The sequence below is a fragment of the Nymphaea colorata genome, chromosome 3, assembly GCF_008831285.2.
Source record: "Nymphaea colorata isolate Beijing-Zhang1983 chromosome 3, ASM883128v2, whole genome shotgun sequence".
Lineage (NCBI taxonomy): Eukaryota > Viridiplantae > Streptophyta > Magnoliopsida > Nymphaeales > Nymphaeaceae > Nymphaea > Nymphaea colorata.
The window spans coordinates 7550713-7567444 of NC_045140.1; the positions used below are offsets into that span (position 1 = coordinate 7550713).

The following is a 16732-nucleotide window of genomic DNA, read 5'->3' on the forward strand; positions in this document are numbered from 1 at the left end:
TGTTTCACCGAGTGTTTACATGTATTGTATGAAGAATCTCAATCTGAATTAGTGAAAGGTTCTAATGTTAAAGAAAGCATCTATCCAAACGACACACCTGAAAGCATTTTTTCACATGAAAATATCTTATAAGGATGAATGACCTACTTGAAAGCAAAGATGCTAGTAATTTTCCAGCTGTATGAACAATACAAGTGGTGCTCGGAATACTACTGATAATTATATTCCAACAGAAGGAATGAAGTTTAATGATGAGGTCGCCCATACAAATTTTCAATGATTATGCTCCATAAAATGGCTGGGATAAACATGTGCATCATTGTGATAAAGATATTTGTTTGTTCTAAGAAAAGTTGGAAGAAATCAAGTGCAAATCTAATAAAGTGTAAGCCAGTTTTAAGATGTGATTTATCCAGGAATGATGTTAATTAAGCTTTCTACTAAAAAATATTTCTTGCCTGCCTTTCGTGGTCACAACCATAATTTGGCACCTTCATTTATGTATAGTTTGTTTCGAAGAATAGTTGCTAGGGGGATAAGCCTCCAAACCTTTTATTCAAAAGAAATAGGATGATATTTACAGCAAAAAATTGGGGTCAAACTAAAATCCTATCCTATGGATATACTGACTCCAAAAAATCTCCCAGTCGGGCCGTCGGCAGACGGCTGGGGCCAAAATGAGATTCTTTCCTGGATAGGTATTCACTTACAAGTGTGTTTTGCAGTGCAAATGAAAAAAAATTAACGTATATGACGATAGCAATTTACCATGCATGCATCAAGCTATGTACGTAGTGATGTAGAAAAATAATATATTACACATATTTAAGTGATTTAATACATGTCTGCTGATACGTAAGGATTTACAAATGATTAATAGTTATGTACGATACGACATGGTGTCCACATAAAAATAGAAGAGCAGCGACTTACCATACATGTAAACAAGAAGGTTACCAATGTGAACCGACTTAACATATATGTGCACTGCTAAGTAGCAATTTGCAGTGCAAATAACGATGAACAACATATATGATAACAGCCATCGATTTTCATGCATCAAACAAATTCTTTGAATAATGACGTAGCAAAATAATATAGAATGCATGCATATTAAGTGATTTAACACATACGTTCACTAATACGAAAATTTACCAACGACTAATTAATTTAACTTAACATGACAATGAGTTAACAGTGCAAGTAAAACATACCATCCACATAAAAATAGAACAGCAGCAACTTACCACATGTGTAAACAATAAGGTCCAGCAAGCTTTTACCAATGTGAAGCGACTTAACATGTGCGTGCATTGTTAAGTAGGGATTTGCAGTGCAAACAACAACAAATTAACGTATATGATTTTATTATGCACGCACGGAGCTACGTATATAATAGTGTAGTGAAATAATACATGTCGATATTAAGAGATCATGCATATATATATTTGCTGATACATAAAGACTTACTAGGATTAATTGTGATTTAACTTCTATAATGCACGTGACAATGAATCAATAGTGATGGCAGTTTACCCGAACATACCAATTTTGTGTCCAAGGCCAAACAAGCAACTCGCTTCTCGTTATCTGTGCCATTCAACCATCAAAAGTTTTCCTCTCGAGAGGAAGAACAGATCTTACAATTTGCAAATCCAGCATCCAACACCTTTAAGGCTGGTCCTGAGTAAAAAAGAAAAAAAAAAAACTATATATACTGTACATGTTCAAGAACACTAGTACACAATTCCCTTAGCACCTCTAATTTCAATATACAAATGCGAGGATAAGATCGCTGGAGATTGGTAACATCACAAACCAGGAAATGATACGATCCCCGTTTGCATTCCCTTTAGCCCCCATCAATTTCAATATACAAATGTAAGGATAATGAGTGCCAGAGTTTGATAACTTCACGAACTAGAAATTGATAAGATCCCTGTTTGCTTGCACTTAAGTTGAAATTCATCTGGGGCCAGAAAGCTCAATCGCTTGCACTAGCAAAGATGAATCATCGGTGAGGTCCGAGTATCGCTCTGAGGAGAGCTCGAAAGACTTTCCTTTTGGCATCTCCTCTTTCTGCGAAGCTTCCCATTTTTCCGCTAGACCATCTCCTTCTAGCATTCTTACCACTTCTGACATCTTGGGCCTGTGTCCTGGAAGGTACTGAGTGCACAAGAGAGCCACCTGAACCATTTCCTCCAGCTCTATACGATCATAGTTCTTCTCTAGATCTTTGTCAACAAGAAGTTCAAGTTTTTTTTCCTGGTGTGATTTCTTCACCTGAAATCACATACAACTTGGTATTGTCAATCAAAGTGTCTCAATTGTTGTAGCAGAAAATCAGGGGATATCATATAATACAGTGCTCTACTGTGTCATGTCCAGCCAAGCAGAACGATAGGGACTAAAGGCCATTCTTATCACTCAGCATGTTTCTGTTGAACAGTTCTTGCATCTGCAACGACCAATCAGAAGTCTTAAGCAGCAGGGCTGGTGACCAAGTTTACTGAATAGCAAGGGTTGCAACTCACAAGTTCATCTAATTGAACTTAAGCTGGCTGATTTGCAGGCATATGCATGAGAACCAAAAGTCCAGAGCTAGAGCGATAGAATACGAACTCTGACTAGGTGCCAGACCCTTGAACCACATACTTACATAAAAATAAAGTACTTGAAAAGTAACTTGCATTTACAAAAAAAAGAAAAAAAAGTGCTTAAGCTCAGCAGATAAAAGAGAACAATGGTTTTGTTTTCCATCTTCTTGATGCTTACCCAGTCCAGTAAAGCGCCCTTCTGGTTGCCTGTCTTGCCAAACTCTAAAGCTTTCTGCCCACTGATTAGTTCAAGAAGAAGGATACCAAAACCAAAAACATCCGTCTTCTCGGACGACTGGCCGGTTGAGAGGTACTCAGGAGCTATGTGACCTACTGTTCCTCTGACTGCAGTTGTTATGTGTGTATCCCTGTGATCCAAGAGCTTTGCCAAACCAAAATCTCCAACAACGGCTTCACAATAATCATCAAGTAATATATTGGCAGCCTTCACATCTCTGTGAATTATTTTTGGATCACATTGTTCATGGAGGTACAGCAATCCTCGAGCAGCACCAAGAGCTATTCTTTTTCTGGTACTCCAATCTAGTGGCGGTTTTCCTAATAAAAAAGGGAGATGTGATTAAACCGGTACGCAAGAGAAACTAGTTGTAAGCTTGAAATGGGTAGCCAGCATATCAGCATTCAAGCAAGAATCGGAATATGGCACCGGGAGATTGCTATGGTTACCTTTTAGACGGGAAGCTACACTGCCATTTGACATATATGGGTATACCAACAGCCTCTCAGTTGCTGTCATGCAAAACCCACAAAGCCTAAGAAGGTTCCTGTGAACAGCTAAACTTATCATCTCAACTTCAGTCTGGAACTGAATTTCTCCACCAGCAGCATTTCCATCTTTAAGCCTTTTCACAGCTACAATTGATCCATCTTGCAGATGACCCTTGTAAACTATTCCAAAACCACCTTTTCCAAGAATGTTCTTGCTACTGAAGTTTCCGGTAGCAACCTGAAGCTCCCTGAACTGGAACCTCTTCAAGTTGCCAAGGCGAACTTCTTCATCATGTTGATCTGAGCAATTTCAATTTTTCAAAGAAAGCACAAAATCAGTGTCTCAATTATCTTAGAACTAGTGGTTTCACATATGTTCTTGAAATTTCATACTAACAAGGAATGTCTATCTGCTGGTTGCATTTGCGCTTCCACCAGAACAGGATTCCAAATCCAAGAACAAGCAAACATGTACAACCAAGACTTGACCCCAGTGCAAGGGCCAACCTGTGATTCTTCACCTGACCATTTGATGAGCCACCTAGAAGTTTTTCAGAAGTACCAAAACAGAGATGAGAAGACAATTATGAAAATAGATTGCTCGAAGATTAGGAGGTATAAACAAAAAACCAGATTAATGCAGTTAAGTCTGGTTCTATTAAACTAGTCTGGTTCTATTAAACTAGTCATAGATCGAACAGAGAAGAATAATGATAGTGGATCAGAAGGCAAGATGGAGAGATCTGCTAAAATGAACCACATCATCACTAGAATAGCAAAGATGGAAAACGATTAAAATTTACAAATCTAACAAGACGAGTTTTGAAAGCCATACTCTGTGATGTGTTGAAAGTGAAGGAAAGAGGGTATGGAGTTGCATTTCCAGAACAACCTTGCTCAAGCCCATTCCCACAGATCAGAGGATTCCCTACGATGCTGTGACAAAAAGAATATGATGGACAGTATATGTCATCAGAAAGGCCAAAAACAAAAGAAGGATATATGAACAAGCTATGGCAGAAGACATACTTGAACGTCCTTGCAGGAAACTTTGGGACAGGACCACTCAAATTATTGAAGGACATGTCCCTGAAACGTGAAAAGCAGTAAGCGTCTCAGATCAACAAAAACCACGATAAATGTTAGAGATCAAAAGAGCAGGATGGAGAAATTACAGAAATGCAAGCTTCTCGATATCAGCCAAGGATGATGGAAATGACCCGGAAAGACTATTATTGTTAAGCCTCCTGGATTAAGATAAGAAAGATATTCAAAAATTGAGTACCAGATTTTACAACTTAAAATTCCAAAAAGGAAAAGCAAAATGATAAACACACACACACACACAAAAAAGAAAGAAAAGAGAGAGAGAACCCAAAAGACAATGTTCTTGTTTTTCCGCTTACAGATATTTAAGGTTCGTCAGCTGGCCTAAAGACTCTGGCACTGGTCCAGTGAAAAGATTATTGGAAAGATCAAGTGTATGAAGATTCAAGAGCTTTCCAAGCTCAGGGGGCATTGGTCCTGATATGTTGTTATTCTGTAGCAGGCTGTGAAAATTCCATTTCAGTGAAGTAATGACAGATTATTATCACAAAACGGACCAGTCTGATACTTACATAACCTGCAGGTTTGTGAGGTTTCCAATGCTTGGAGAAAGAGTTCCAGACAAGTTCTGACTTGGAGCTCCTCTGCAATGATTAGAAAATGTGGAGAAGCAATCAGACTTAAATACTTTTATTGCACATCAACGCAAATATCACAAGCCAAAATTCAGAAAAACTGAAACTTTCAAACACTTTCGACTTCGTGTTCTAACTTACAGTCCAACGACCAGATTTTCAGCAGAGCAGGTGATCATCGTCCAACTACAAGGATCAACAGAATCTCCATCCCAGTTATCAAGCACATTATGAGGATCCCTCAAAGCAGTTTTTATTCCCATTAAAGCTTGCACTGAATGAAGGAAAAGAAAAGCATCAGCTAATATTCAGAAAGAACAAGCAATCCCACGGTGCGAACATAATTTGACGAGATATAAGGCCGACAAATTTTGAGGTGAAAGAAAACGGAGAATATCGTCTCTCATAGCGAAGGACTGAGCCAAAAGAATTAGTGGAATAAATTTAGTCTCACATAATCAATAGCAATTTTCTTTGAAAAGAGGCGAAGAGAAGAACCTTAATTAACAAAACGAATTTCAGAATTGATGCATGACGCATTAATGAGAAGAATATTCATCAGAAAGATGCACAAATGAAAGATACCAAAAAGGAAGAAACGGCTTATATGAAAGTCGAGAAAAATAAGGTTATAACTAAATTTTCCACATTCAAATTATGGAAACAAACTAAAAGGGAAACTCTATCAATTGGAACGTAAAAGTTGTGCTCAGAATCTTCAAGTAATGGAAACAAAAAGAGGAAAACAAGGCCATTCATCTGTTTAAATAAAAGAAGAAATTTGAAGCGCAACTTGAAAATTGATGAGCGTATTCTTTGTTTAAATAACAGAGAATAAATTGAAAACCAACTTAAAATTGACACTTCATTTTTTGCAGCATCAGAGAATCAGCTCAAAAAAGGAAAAGCAAAATTAATATGAGAGAGAGAGAGAGACCTTCAAAATTGACACCTTTCGGCGAGAGCAGCCCAGTTGCACTTCTCCAAAACCAGGAGGAGAAAAGCGTTACCACGAGAACAAGTGCTTTCCTCTCCAACCCCATCGCAGTTACACTGTCAACGGAGAGACGCGCCATTGGAGCTGCAAGTTGTTAAGAAACCCACCTCTGATGATCAATAGATCTTCTGATGAACACCCAAACGTTCCACTTGTGCAAGAAACTCATGTTCTTCCTGGCCTGTAAAAACCAAAAACCAAGGCTTCTGTCCATCATAGAAACCCACTCATTCATGCCTTCTGCCAGACCCAGAAAGAAAAAAATAAAGCAAAGAATAAAGGTGGAAAGGAACAGAGCAGCTACTTTGCAGAAACTTTGCAGAGAGAGGAAGAGAGAGAGGATATGCATGCTTAGCGCTTACTGGGTCAGAAGAGAAACACTTAAAAAGGAGGAGTAGAGTGGGGGTGTAGAGGATCACTTGCCGGTTTAATCGTCCAAAACATTGCATGGAAAAGGGTGAACGTGCGCTGTAATATGAAATAAAAAAAAGGAAAGTGAGAAAAGATTAAAGAGAAAAGAAAAAGAAGAAGGTGGGGGCGGTTTTGTTTTCCCCACAAGGAATCCAACATTCCCTGGGTTTGGCCATTCATTAAAGTCCCAAATTCATGCTTTTGTCTATCTCTAGGGGTAAAGAAGGGATCCCAAGACGTCATGGAGATCTGTGTTTGGTATATGAATATTGGAGATCTTCATTGGCCTTCTCTTCGATGAAACTTTAAATGAGAAGATTTTGGCTGAGTGATGGATAGGGGTGGACGGAAAATTGCTGCACCAACCAAGCAGAAAGGAGCTGCGGGTCACCTCACCTATAGTGCTGTCCCACACTGGCTTTTCTGCCTGTGAGAAGACCGTGGGGGGAAGAGGGAAGCCGCTGATGAACTCAATTGAATAATGAAAGGGTGCGGTGAACACTGACTGGAAAAAGCAAAAGCTGTTTCTGCGCAGTGAAATCAATCACAGATTCCCTCTATCTCTCTTCCTCTCTCCGGCCCCCCTCTGCAGATGAGTCCAGATGAAAGATGTAAGATCTCTTTCTATCCGCTATGGAACAAGAAGCCAACATGAGCTTGTGGGGACCCACACGCAGCCGTGGGACCACGTCAAAGAATCGGGCACCACACTGTGCAGTACCAACGTCTCCCTCTTACCGAGTCACATGTACTCTCTCTCTCATGCTGATAAAGCTCGTGACATGGGTTCTTACCAGTATGCAGCATTGTTTGAGCTCAAAAGGGCAAAAGGGACACATTCATTCAGAACAAGAAAGGCATGGACTCTCCTTGTTGCTCTTCACATAAGCCACATGCCCATGATAGAAAACATGAAACAAGGGCCTTAGTGGAACACCATGGATCTGACACTGGCGCCGCCTTGAACAGGAGGTGGCATCAGTCAAAACGCTAGGAGAACTGTTCCAAGGATTCAGAGCACAACCGAGGTCCATAGATCTGACACTGGCGCCCCATGGAACAGGAGGTGGCATCAGTCAGAACAGAACACTAGGAGAAGTGGAGAACTGTTCCAAGCATTCAGAGCACAACTGATGAAAGCTTGCCGTAGAGCCCAAGAGTCTGCGCTCGATTAGAGCACTCTTTAGTGGCATGATTTTATGGACACTTTTTGTTGCTTTTTATTTCAATAAACAAATGCGATCCACGTATCTCAATTTTCACTTTGATTTCTGTCGGAAGAAAACGCTTTGCCATTGACAGTGCGTTTTAGGGAAGGTGCCGCAGAAACCGTGCATGTCCCAGCATCTCAAACGTGAGCCGAGTTCAATGGGCAGCTTGTCTTTTGGTATATTTTCTTTGTTGAAAATGGGTTTTCAAGTTTAATCGAGAGACTCTTAGAAGCATGCACCATACCTCATGATGCAATTCTGTTGCCCAAGCAACAAATTCTTCTTAGGTGAACCCTGAACAGTACTGTTCACTGTTAGTGTTTGATCTTAAGTAGTTCAAACGCCGAGTGATTTAATACTCTCTCTCTCTCTACCAATGTTTAACACAAGTAAACTGATGTTTTGACATATAGAGAACAAAAAGCTAGGAAGATAAATGTGAGGTTGAAAAGAAAAAGATACTGCAAACACTGAGTGCTCTCAGGAAACGAGCTGGTGACATCACTGCTTTGGAGGGTGCTTATAATGACTTTGGAGGAGTTGGTGGGTTACGTATATATAGAATTTGTAACTTTCAGCATCGGCATGTATAGAATGGAATAAACAATGGCGCCTTAAAGTTGCAAATTGCATCAGCTTTTGGACAATGAGGACATTATATAGTGGTTATGGCCTTTAGGTGGGCCCTTGTGCTCAGATTTACCTGCTTTTTAGCTGTATTACTGTGTATTATATTTTCAAAACTATGCAAAAGTTTATGCAAACCGGAATTTAAGGAAAAGTGGTAGTCTGACGCACTGGAAAAGCTTATTGCCAAAAAAAACCCCGAAACCATGTCACAAGGATGCGCCATTTTAATTTGACCATATCCATGTGGATTCTGTATGCTAAGACCTACATTAAATAAGAAGTAATCATCTAAATATATTGTTAATACAGTCTATTTCTAGGCGAAGCTTGTTGTAATTACATTTTGGTAAGTGTTACTTTCATAATTCGCTTTCTCCATTAATTTAATTTAAAGGTAAACCTTGTTTCTTTCAAAGAACTATTCATTCCCTTGTGGTGAAAAGAATACTGTGATACTAATATAATGAACCCGAAAAAAAAAATTGCATTTGCACATGAAATTTAAATAGCGTGTTTCCTCCTGTGCACTTTTCAAGGACCCACAAGCACACCCTTCCCATATCTTTCTACGCAGAAGCTTCACCATCTTCCCTAAGCAACACATGCTCTTTCAGCATTTATTGCAAACTCCCGCAGAACAAGCTAAAGCAATCGCACCACGAGAAAAGACAAGCCAAAGTTCACTGACCCTTAACCAAGAAACCCCAGATTCACTCTGCAACCCAATTAAATTCTTCTTAATTATCAAGCTTTTAGAAAGTACATATTTTGCTAAACGGATAATTTTATGGCATGTACTAGAATTTTTTTTTTTTTTGGGAAAGAAATTGCATCTGCCATAAATAATATTATTGAATCACCTTAGCTTTCAGCATATCGAGCAAACTGAACCAGCCAAACCATATCCAGCTAACCAGTCCAGGCTAAAAGCACCCTCTTAGTTAACAACACCAAACTGTACTGTCAAGACAGAAGCTTGGTCTTGGAGCCCATGGTTTCACCCACATGGCACCAACCTTGAATTTTGGCCCTCCCCTTTTGTGAATCCCTATTATGTTTCTCGTACCATCATTCTGTGCCTCAAACAACTTCTTTAGTGCGGAAATTCTATAAAAAGAGAAAGCAGGCTGCAGGATTGCGAGAGATCCTTGGAATGCATCAAGAAATTCTTTATTGGTCCATAAGCAACCGAAACAAAGTTATTGTCCTGGAGAATCGGGTCTTAACTCTTGGGTCTGTTCAAACTTGTTTTTAAGCCCATGTGTTCTCCCTGGTGTTGGTGATCAATGTAACTTGTTCTTATTTGTTTATCAGTTAGCAGGGTTTTCTTGGTAGGGCTTATTTGCTTTTTAGTACAGCACAGATGGAAAAACACATATAGGCTCATGTACCCAGATGCCAACTACTCGCCTGTAAGCATATGTAGTATAAACAGGCACCGTACTAAATGGGCCCATTGTGTTAAAATGGATGCCCTCTCGCTCTCTGGAGATCGAAAAGAAGAGAAGTAATCCAACATCATCAAGATTTATATTGTTCGGAAAGACCAAAGTTGTCCATATAAAAACAAAGGCAAAAACAATGTTGGCCCTCTTCTCTTTAACATGCAGTCTAGGGGAACACTACGAAGTAGAAATAATACCCTAACGCCTAATTTTTGCATTGAATAGGGGAAGTTTATTAAATTAGGATCAAATTCCATACTCCAGTAAGTTGGAAAGAAGAAGGTCATATCTAACCTTTACTAAGATTTATCCAACCACATCTGACCTAGTCAGATGAAGTTTTGACTTGGATTTGATTAATTTTGTAAGATTATATATATATATAGATATTTGATAACTGGACATCGTCAAATTCAGATCATAAATGTAGATTTCGAATTTAATTTAAGGCTGATGTTCAGCTTCTGATGCATCAAATCCCATACATATACAACCAGTCGTAGAGACACCTGTTGAGCATGTGTGTGCAATTGGCCGCACATGCCTACACAAATCGTTGATTTATATGACAATACCTCATAGTCATTTACTTATTTACATACTGGTTGGCCCTTAAAAGTTACAATTTGAAATATTAGTGCCCTTCAACAAGAAATTTATGGCTTCACTATTATACATAACTTAAGTAGCTAGCTTTTTGAACTTGTAAAGTGGCAAAGTGCTTCTTTTTTCTCAACTTAAAGATGCAAAGGATTACATCCGGGACAGCTAAATACATATACACACCAAAATTCTTATACGAATTGGACATGAAAAAGCGAAAGTTGCAATTATAGATGCACATATATACACGAGATAAGACATTGTGTACGTCCCCATGAATGTCTTGGGAAAAAAATAAATAAAAGAACAAGAGGATATGCAACTGTTAAAAGTTTTCATTACTGAGAGATACCAAACAAAATCTCAAGATCTAGACATCTTCGTCGTTAAGGCAAGCGCACAAGACAGTAAAAGGGACATGTCAGTGTGCATGACATAGACACCATGCCGTCTTCTACCTAAGTATCGTTGTACATATGAAGGCATCATAGATGGGGAGGAGTTGGCAGGAGGCAAAATTGTTACAGACAATTAGTCTGTGGGGACATTAATTATGATACTGCTTCTGTCCTTTTTTCCGCTCAAGTTAGTCAGAAATCGACCTTGATCAAGACTTGAGAAGTGATATATCCTACGTTTGTCTCAGAACTGATTAAGATAGATCCAGCTTCCCCGATCATCAGTTAGCTTTGCCGTGGAACACTATGCAGGTGCAGTTCATAACATGAATCTCACGAACTTTAACATCGTGATCAGCAAGGGAATATTATAAACAATTCCAATTTTTTTTTCCCCTAATAGACATGCTGGGAAGCACAACGTTTAAAAACTTGCCGAGTCAAACCGGTGACCTCGCCCCCCCAACGAGCCAACCCGGTAGGTTGACTCGTTTTACTTCATTTTTTAATATTTTATTATTGTTTATAGTTGATTACATGTTACGATCATATAAGTTTTGTTTTTTACTTTATTAAAGATACAAGTTCAGTTTGTCAAAGTCAAACAATATTAACAAAATTGGTTGAGTTTTCTTAATGTTTTTGCATTCAACATGCTAAATTGCAACAATTCATGGAGAATGAACTTAATTGTGACTTCACTTTGTGATAGTTTAACTTTTTTTTTTTTTTAATCGTATGACTGTAATTAAGTGATTTTACAAATTTTTTATGTTTAAAAGACAAGTTATATATTGTTTTTTAAGAAAACAGTTAACATGACTCGGTCTGAGTGGCCGAGTTGACCCACCAAGTCATAAGTCAAGAACAGCTGGGTCCGGAGTCACTGGGGGAGCATTCACGGACCTCCTTCAACTTGGAAATCTAAGTCCAATTGGAGCGTAAACTTTTCTTCTTCCATACGCCTTTGTCCCAATTTCACTCTTTCTACCTTTAGCGGTGTTAAAATGAGGCCTATGAAAGAATCAAAGTCCGAACGGAAAAGTAGCTGGGCCGTACCGCTGCATGGACTACTTGCCCTTTGTTTTCTCTTTTCTTTTTCTTGAGAATCAATACCCACAAGATATATAAAACTTACAAATATAGAGTAAAACTGATCCAAGTGATGTCTCTTCTCTTTTTACTATTCAATGACCTACGGTGACGCTTTCTAACTATTGATCATGAATGGTGAAAATGAGTTGATATGGTTCAACTTTTTCTTCGGCATATATAGGTTTGGAGATTGGATCTTTTTCATTTTGTCTTTGCCTTAGCTTGTTGAGGGCTAAGGTTAAAAGTAGTGAGGAACTGGTGTGAGGATTTTGTCAATTTCTAATGTACCAGATCCGATCTGTTCCGAGCTCGTGTCGAACGGTTTGTAACTCGGATGTTAATCAATTTATGTGAGATTCATGGTGCATTCAAATTTCAGTGGTTACATCTCCTCTTTTTTAATATTTTTGCTTTGGAAACTGCACCCAGCAGGTTGAGAGAGTAGCTGATCTATATATATGTTATTTCAGCGAGAACATATTTTTGGGACTGTCTTAATTACTGCGATTTTTTCCCCTATTGGAGAAGGCCCATGCACCACCTGAAAAGGAGAAAGTTAATGTGGAGTAACTCGCTTCTCATTGATAGGAAGCTTCTTCTTCCATTGATTCATTGTAAGAAAGCCTCGCCTCTTTTTTCTTTTTCTTTTTTTCTCTTCTAAACTACTTTATGCTTCTTCATCCATCTCCCTATCTTTTTATCTTCAAACTCAATAATGCTCAATAAATTTTACTTCCATTGACATTCTTTTTCTTCTTTTCGAAAATTGGTATTCTCTCACTTTAACTTTTGCAGTTTACAGAGTTGCCTCCTGCATTATACATTAAAGTTTGCATTCCGTTCACAGCTTTAGCTTTTGATCATATATATTCTTGCAATCGTGGATGTCTTGGTTGAGACCGGTGCCATGATGAATGGCGATTGATTTTTTTTCTTTTTTTTTTGGTGAGGTACCGCCCCTCGGGAGTACCTCCAACCCCACCTACGTACGTAGTTACTAGGCATGTTTTGTCAATTTACCAAAAGCAAACTTTGACCGTACGAATTTTTGGATGGACTTTGTCTTGTGGCGACCCTTGTATTTGCACTTGTTTGTACCAAACTACCAATGTTGCTACCCATTTAAGAGAGAGAGAGAGAGGGTTGCTGTATATTTTTAAAGAAGGTTTGTACCAAACTTCCAATGTTGCTACCCATTTAAGAGAGAGAGAGAGAGTTGATGTATAATTTTAAAGAGAGAGAGAAAGAGCGATGGACAGTGGGTTTAGGATTCGAGTGTAGTGGGAGCGACCCTTAGCTTTTACGAAGGTACTAGGGGTGCGGTTTTACACTACCACAGTTTCTTTGACTAAGAAAACAAAGAAATGCAGAGTGGTGGGGTAGTTTTTAGTTTTCACTCTTTAATTTCTTTTTTATCTTTTCTACGTCAATATTAAACATCTACTATACGTGCGTGCGTGCATGCATATATGTGAGAGGATAGAGAAATCTACATCCTATATATGAGGATTTAAATTCAATGTATGATAGGCCGTAGTATTCACATTATATATATATATATATATATATATATATATATATTCACGGTGAAAAGAAAAAAAGTAATTAACATTTTTGTTATATAATATTAATTTATATTTTTTTTCAACCATTTATTTATTTTAAATGAACTGAGTGATATATATAAATATATATATATAAATGATGTGATTATGACGTTGACACGACCCTAAGAAGAAAAGAAGGGGAAATGAATGGGTTGGATATGCATCTGCTTGTGCGCGAGAGAACGAAGATGGAGAAGGAAAGAAGTGGAGACAAGAGATGGTCCAAACCCCAACAAAGCGTCCAAAGGGAGCGGCCAAATCCCACAGAGACAGACACACGACATCCCACTCCTACCTGCAATCGGCCAAATTGCATAAACCATGAAGATCAGGAGGGGTGAGTCGGCGCTCATCCCCCAACGCCTTGTCTCCATCACTTGCCACACCACCCACCAGCACTGCACACTACTCTCCGCGTTAAAATCCCTCCCCTCCCTCCTGTCTTGTCCCCACCAAGTCATGTCCCAGCCAAAGGGCAGCGTTGATTACACTGTTTGTTATCAGGATTTCCAGTGCTGATCAGAAAGAGAATCTCATCTCGCAGTCGCCCCCTCCCTTCTTCTTATTCATTCAGTTGTTTATGGATTTGTTACCGTTGTTGTTATCGTCACCTTTTATTGTATCAGGATCTTCGATAAGGTTGAATGCATGGTATGAAAGCAGGCCACAAAGGACGCCTCTTCCCGTGTTGTAGCCATCCAATTTGGAGGGTGTCCTCCTCTTCTTTTTGTCGTCCTTTGATAGTTGAGGGCTATACCAGCTAAGCTTTCCACCACTTGGATTTACAGTGGGAGACAATAAGAACTAGAATTAGAATTAGAACATGCATGCATAAAAATATATTTGTACTACTTGGTTGTACTCCATAGTTTTTATCGTCTAAGAAGTACTTCATAGTCTTTATCGCCATATTTATGTTTAAACTATGATTTTTGTTTAGGAATATGACTTTTTAAAGCTTGAAACACTCTTTTACTTTTGCCATCCAGAGGGATGTCAATCTAGACGTCGGTGACTCTACCATGGTTTGACTAGGATTTGATTTTGCAGTGAAACGAGATCATCCAAGCAAAAGAAAAAGAAGGTTCAAACAATTTGAAATTAATCTGGCATTTAATTACTTAACCTTATATTTTAATGTAATATAAGCTTAATTTGGATTCGAATTTTCAACTTAGATCGAGAACCTCTAGCTACCAACTCTAAGGCCAAGATCTGTAAGCAAACTGCGGCCTACCGACCAGCGTAAGAGGGATGGAGAATGTTTTCCGGCCACTTCAACTGATTGGCTTTGGTTGGATATCAATGATTTTGAATAATTTTATATGCTAACAACAAAGTCGAGGATGTGATTAATTAAAGTGACCATATCAAAACCCATTTATCTCCATTCGATAGCAATTGATTTTGTATACTAAAATTCATCTCTCTCTCTCTCTCTCTCTCTATATATATATATATATATATATATATGATCAAGACGGTACACTTGCAATATTCATAATTATCACAAAATTTTGATCTTGACTACAACGCCCAAACATGCATGTGGTGCCTACGGCTTCCAGACTCGCCTCACTCAAGCTCACAAGGTCAACAAGAGGAACTTGTACATAAGCACCAGATAAAGTTTGCATTTCTTTGTCATATCCTGACTACAGAAAGAAGTTTCCAAATTTTGAAATTCTATATTTTAAAGATGAAAGATTTCCAACCTCATGCTTGGGGCGTCAGGAAATGCAATATTACATTGTTTCTAAGATGGCATGGCGCCCCCCAACAAGTTGTTGTTCATGATTCACTTTCATGGGTCCTGTTCAAAGCGGTCATGTTTTGGGGACACCCATCGATATCGCTTTTGTTTGTCATGTGGGCAGAGAGCCAGGATGAAGCTGGAGTTGGAGGTGTCTCACCATCATGATCATTTCGTTTTTTGTTGCCATGCCGATACAGGGAAAGGGAAGCAGCAGGTAGGGACCAAGTGTGGGCTGTGGAAGAGAAGAATGCTAGCTGTGGACCCTGTGGTACGTGCCTTGGCACTCCTTCAAGTGGATCGGCACAGGAACAAAACGATCGATCCTGCCCATGGGATTAATTAACGACTGTGGCAAAATTGAGGTCTGGTTACAGGAGGTAGGCAAAATTTGACAGCTCACAACGATGGTCATAAAAAGTGTCCCTACCATGTCTTGTATCACATGAGATGAGTTGATTATGTTTTAGATCTACCAACAAAGCCACAGGACATGTTCCTTTCTAATTATTCTTTTCTTCTGGCCTAATCCAATGAACATGAAACAGAATTATGGAGAGCCCATGCATGAAGTACATGTAATGTTTCTGAAGGGTATATATCTATATGATATGATGCTCCATCAATGCATCTGCCTAGTTAGGTAGTAAAGGGGGGCCCCTACAGGCGTAGGACCCTGATCTCCCATAAATTCATGAGATTCGCGTTCAGCTTTTAGCAGAGGGCATGTTTCCGGATGGAATATCATCCTGCGCCCTATATCACTGATCCAGTAGATGGTAGGAATGTCTGTTTGGAGAAGCAATCGAGACCAGTCCAAGCTACTGAAGGGACTTCTAAGGGACTTCTATATATATATATATATATATATATATATATATATATATATATATATATATATATATATATATATATATATATATATATATATATATATATATATATATATATAAACTGATCGTACGTTTTTGTATTGAACGGAACTAGTCGTTAGCAGTCATCATTCTCATTTCTCTCCCTCTCTCTCTCTGCCCCTCACGCACACACATAAATTGTAACGTAACTGAGTATATTTATATATATATATATATATATATATATATATATATATATATATATATGAGCAACAAATGTATTCTTTAGATCATGTAATGAAACATAACACCTGTGATATTCAACCAATGTATTATCTAATGTGCATGCATAAATGCAATTACCACAATGTAAATGACATGTGATAATGTATAAGATGTACCAAACAATAAATTTAGCACATACAAGTCAAAATATACCAACCAAAAAAATATTATCCGTAAATGAAAATATGAAGAAAATGCGCTAACAATTGGTTGCAGACCAATGATAACTTTGTCCAAGTTTACATGAGAATCACTATAGACTGAAATTAACATCCACCACAACTCAATTTTCCACAATTACGAAAGACCGGTTTGCTAAGTTTAATGTGAATGCTTAGGCATGAATGCAAATTGAAATCATAAAATATATCTAATGCAAAGCAAAATTCTTTAACATCCTTAATATGTATGTTAACATTCTCATTTTGTGTGGCT

The 16732-nt window shown here is 38.4% G+C and overlaps 1 protein-coding gene across 5 annotated transcripts; it reads right to left on the reverse strand.

The window, feature by feature from the left end:
- Positions 1-1726: 1726 nt before the first annotated feature.
- LOC116250695 (protein NSP-INTERACTING KINASE 1-like) lies at positions 1727-6788 on the reverse strand. Of its 5 annotated transcripts, none has more exons than XM_031624526.2 (12): positions 6429-6788; positions 5946-6186; positions 5150-5282; positions 4946-5017; positions 4733-4876; positions 4502-4573; positions 4356-4415; positions 4162-4262; positions 3724-3867; positions 3285-3626; positions 2776-3155; positions 1727-2283 (listed from the first exon to the last, which is right to left on the reverse strand). In XM_031624526.2, the coding sequence occupies exons 2-12, from the start codon at positions 6082-6084 to the stop codon at positions 1966-1968; spliced, it is 1905 nt and encodes a 634-aa protein (XP_031480386.1). In that variant the 5' UTR covers positions 6085-6186; positions 6429-6788; the 3' UTR covers positions 1727-1965. The 5 variants fall into 5 exon arrangements, with proteins under 5 accessions (XP_031480386.1, XP_031480385.1, XP_031480384.1 ...); XM_031624525.2 differs by having other exon boundaries at positions 6368-6788; XM_031624524.2 differs by having other exon boundaries at positions 6310-6435.
- Between the last annotated feature and the right edge of the window lie 9944 nt (positions 6789-16732).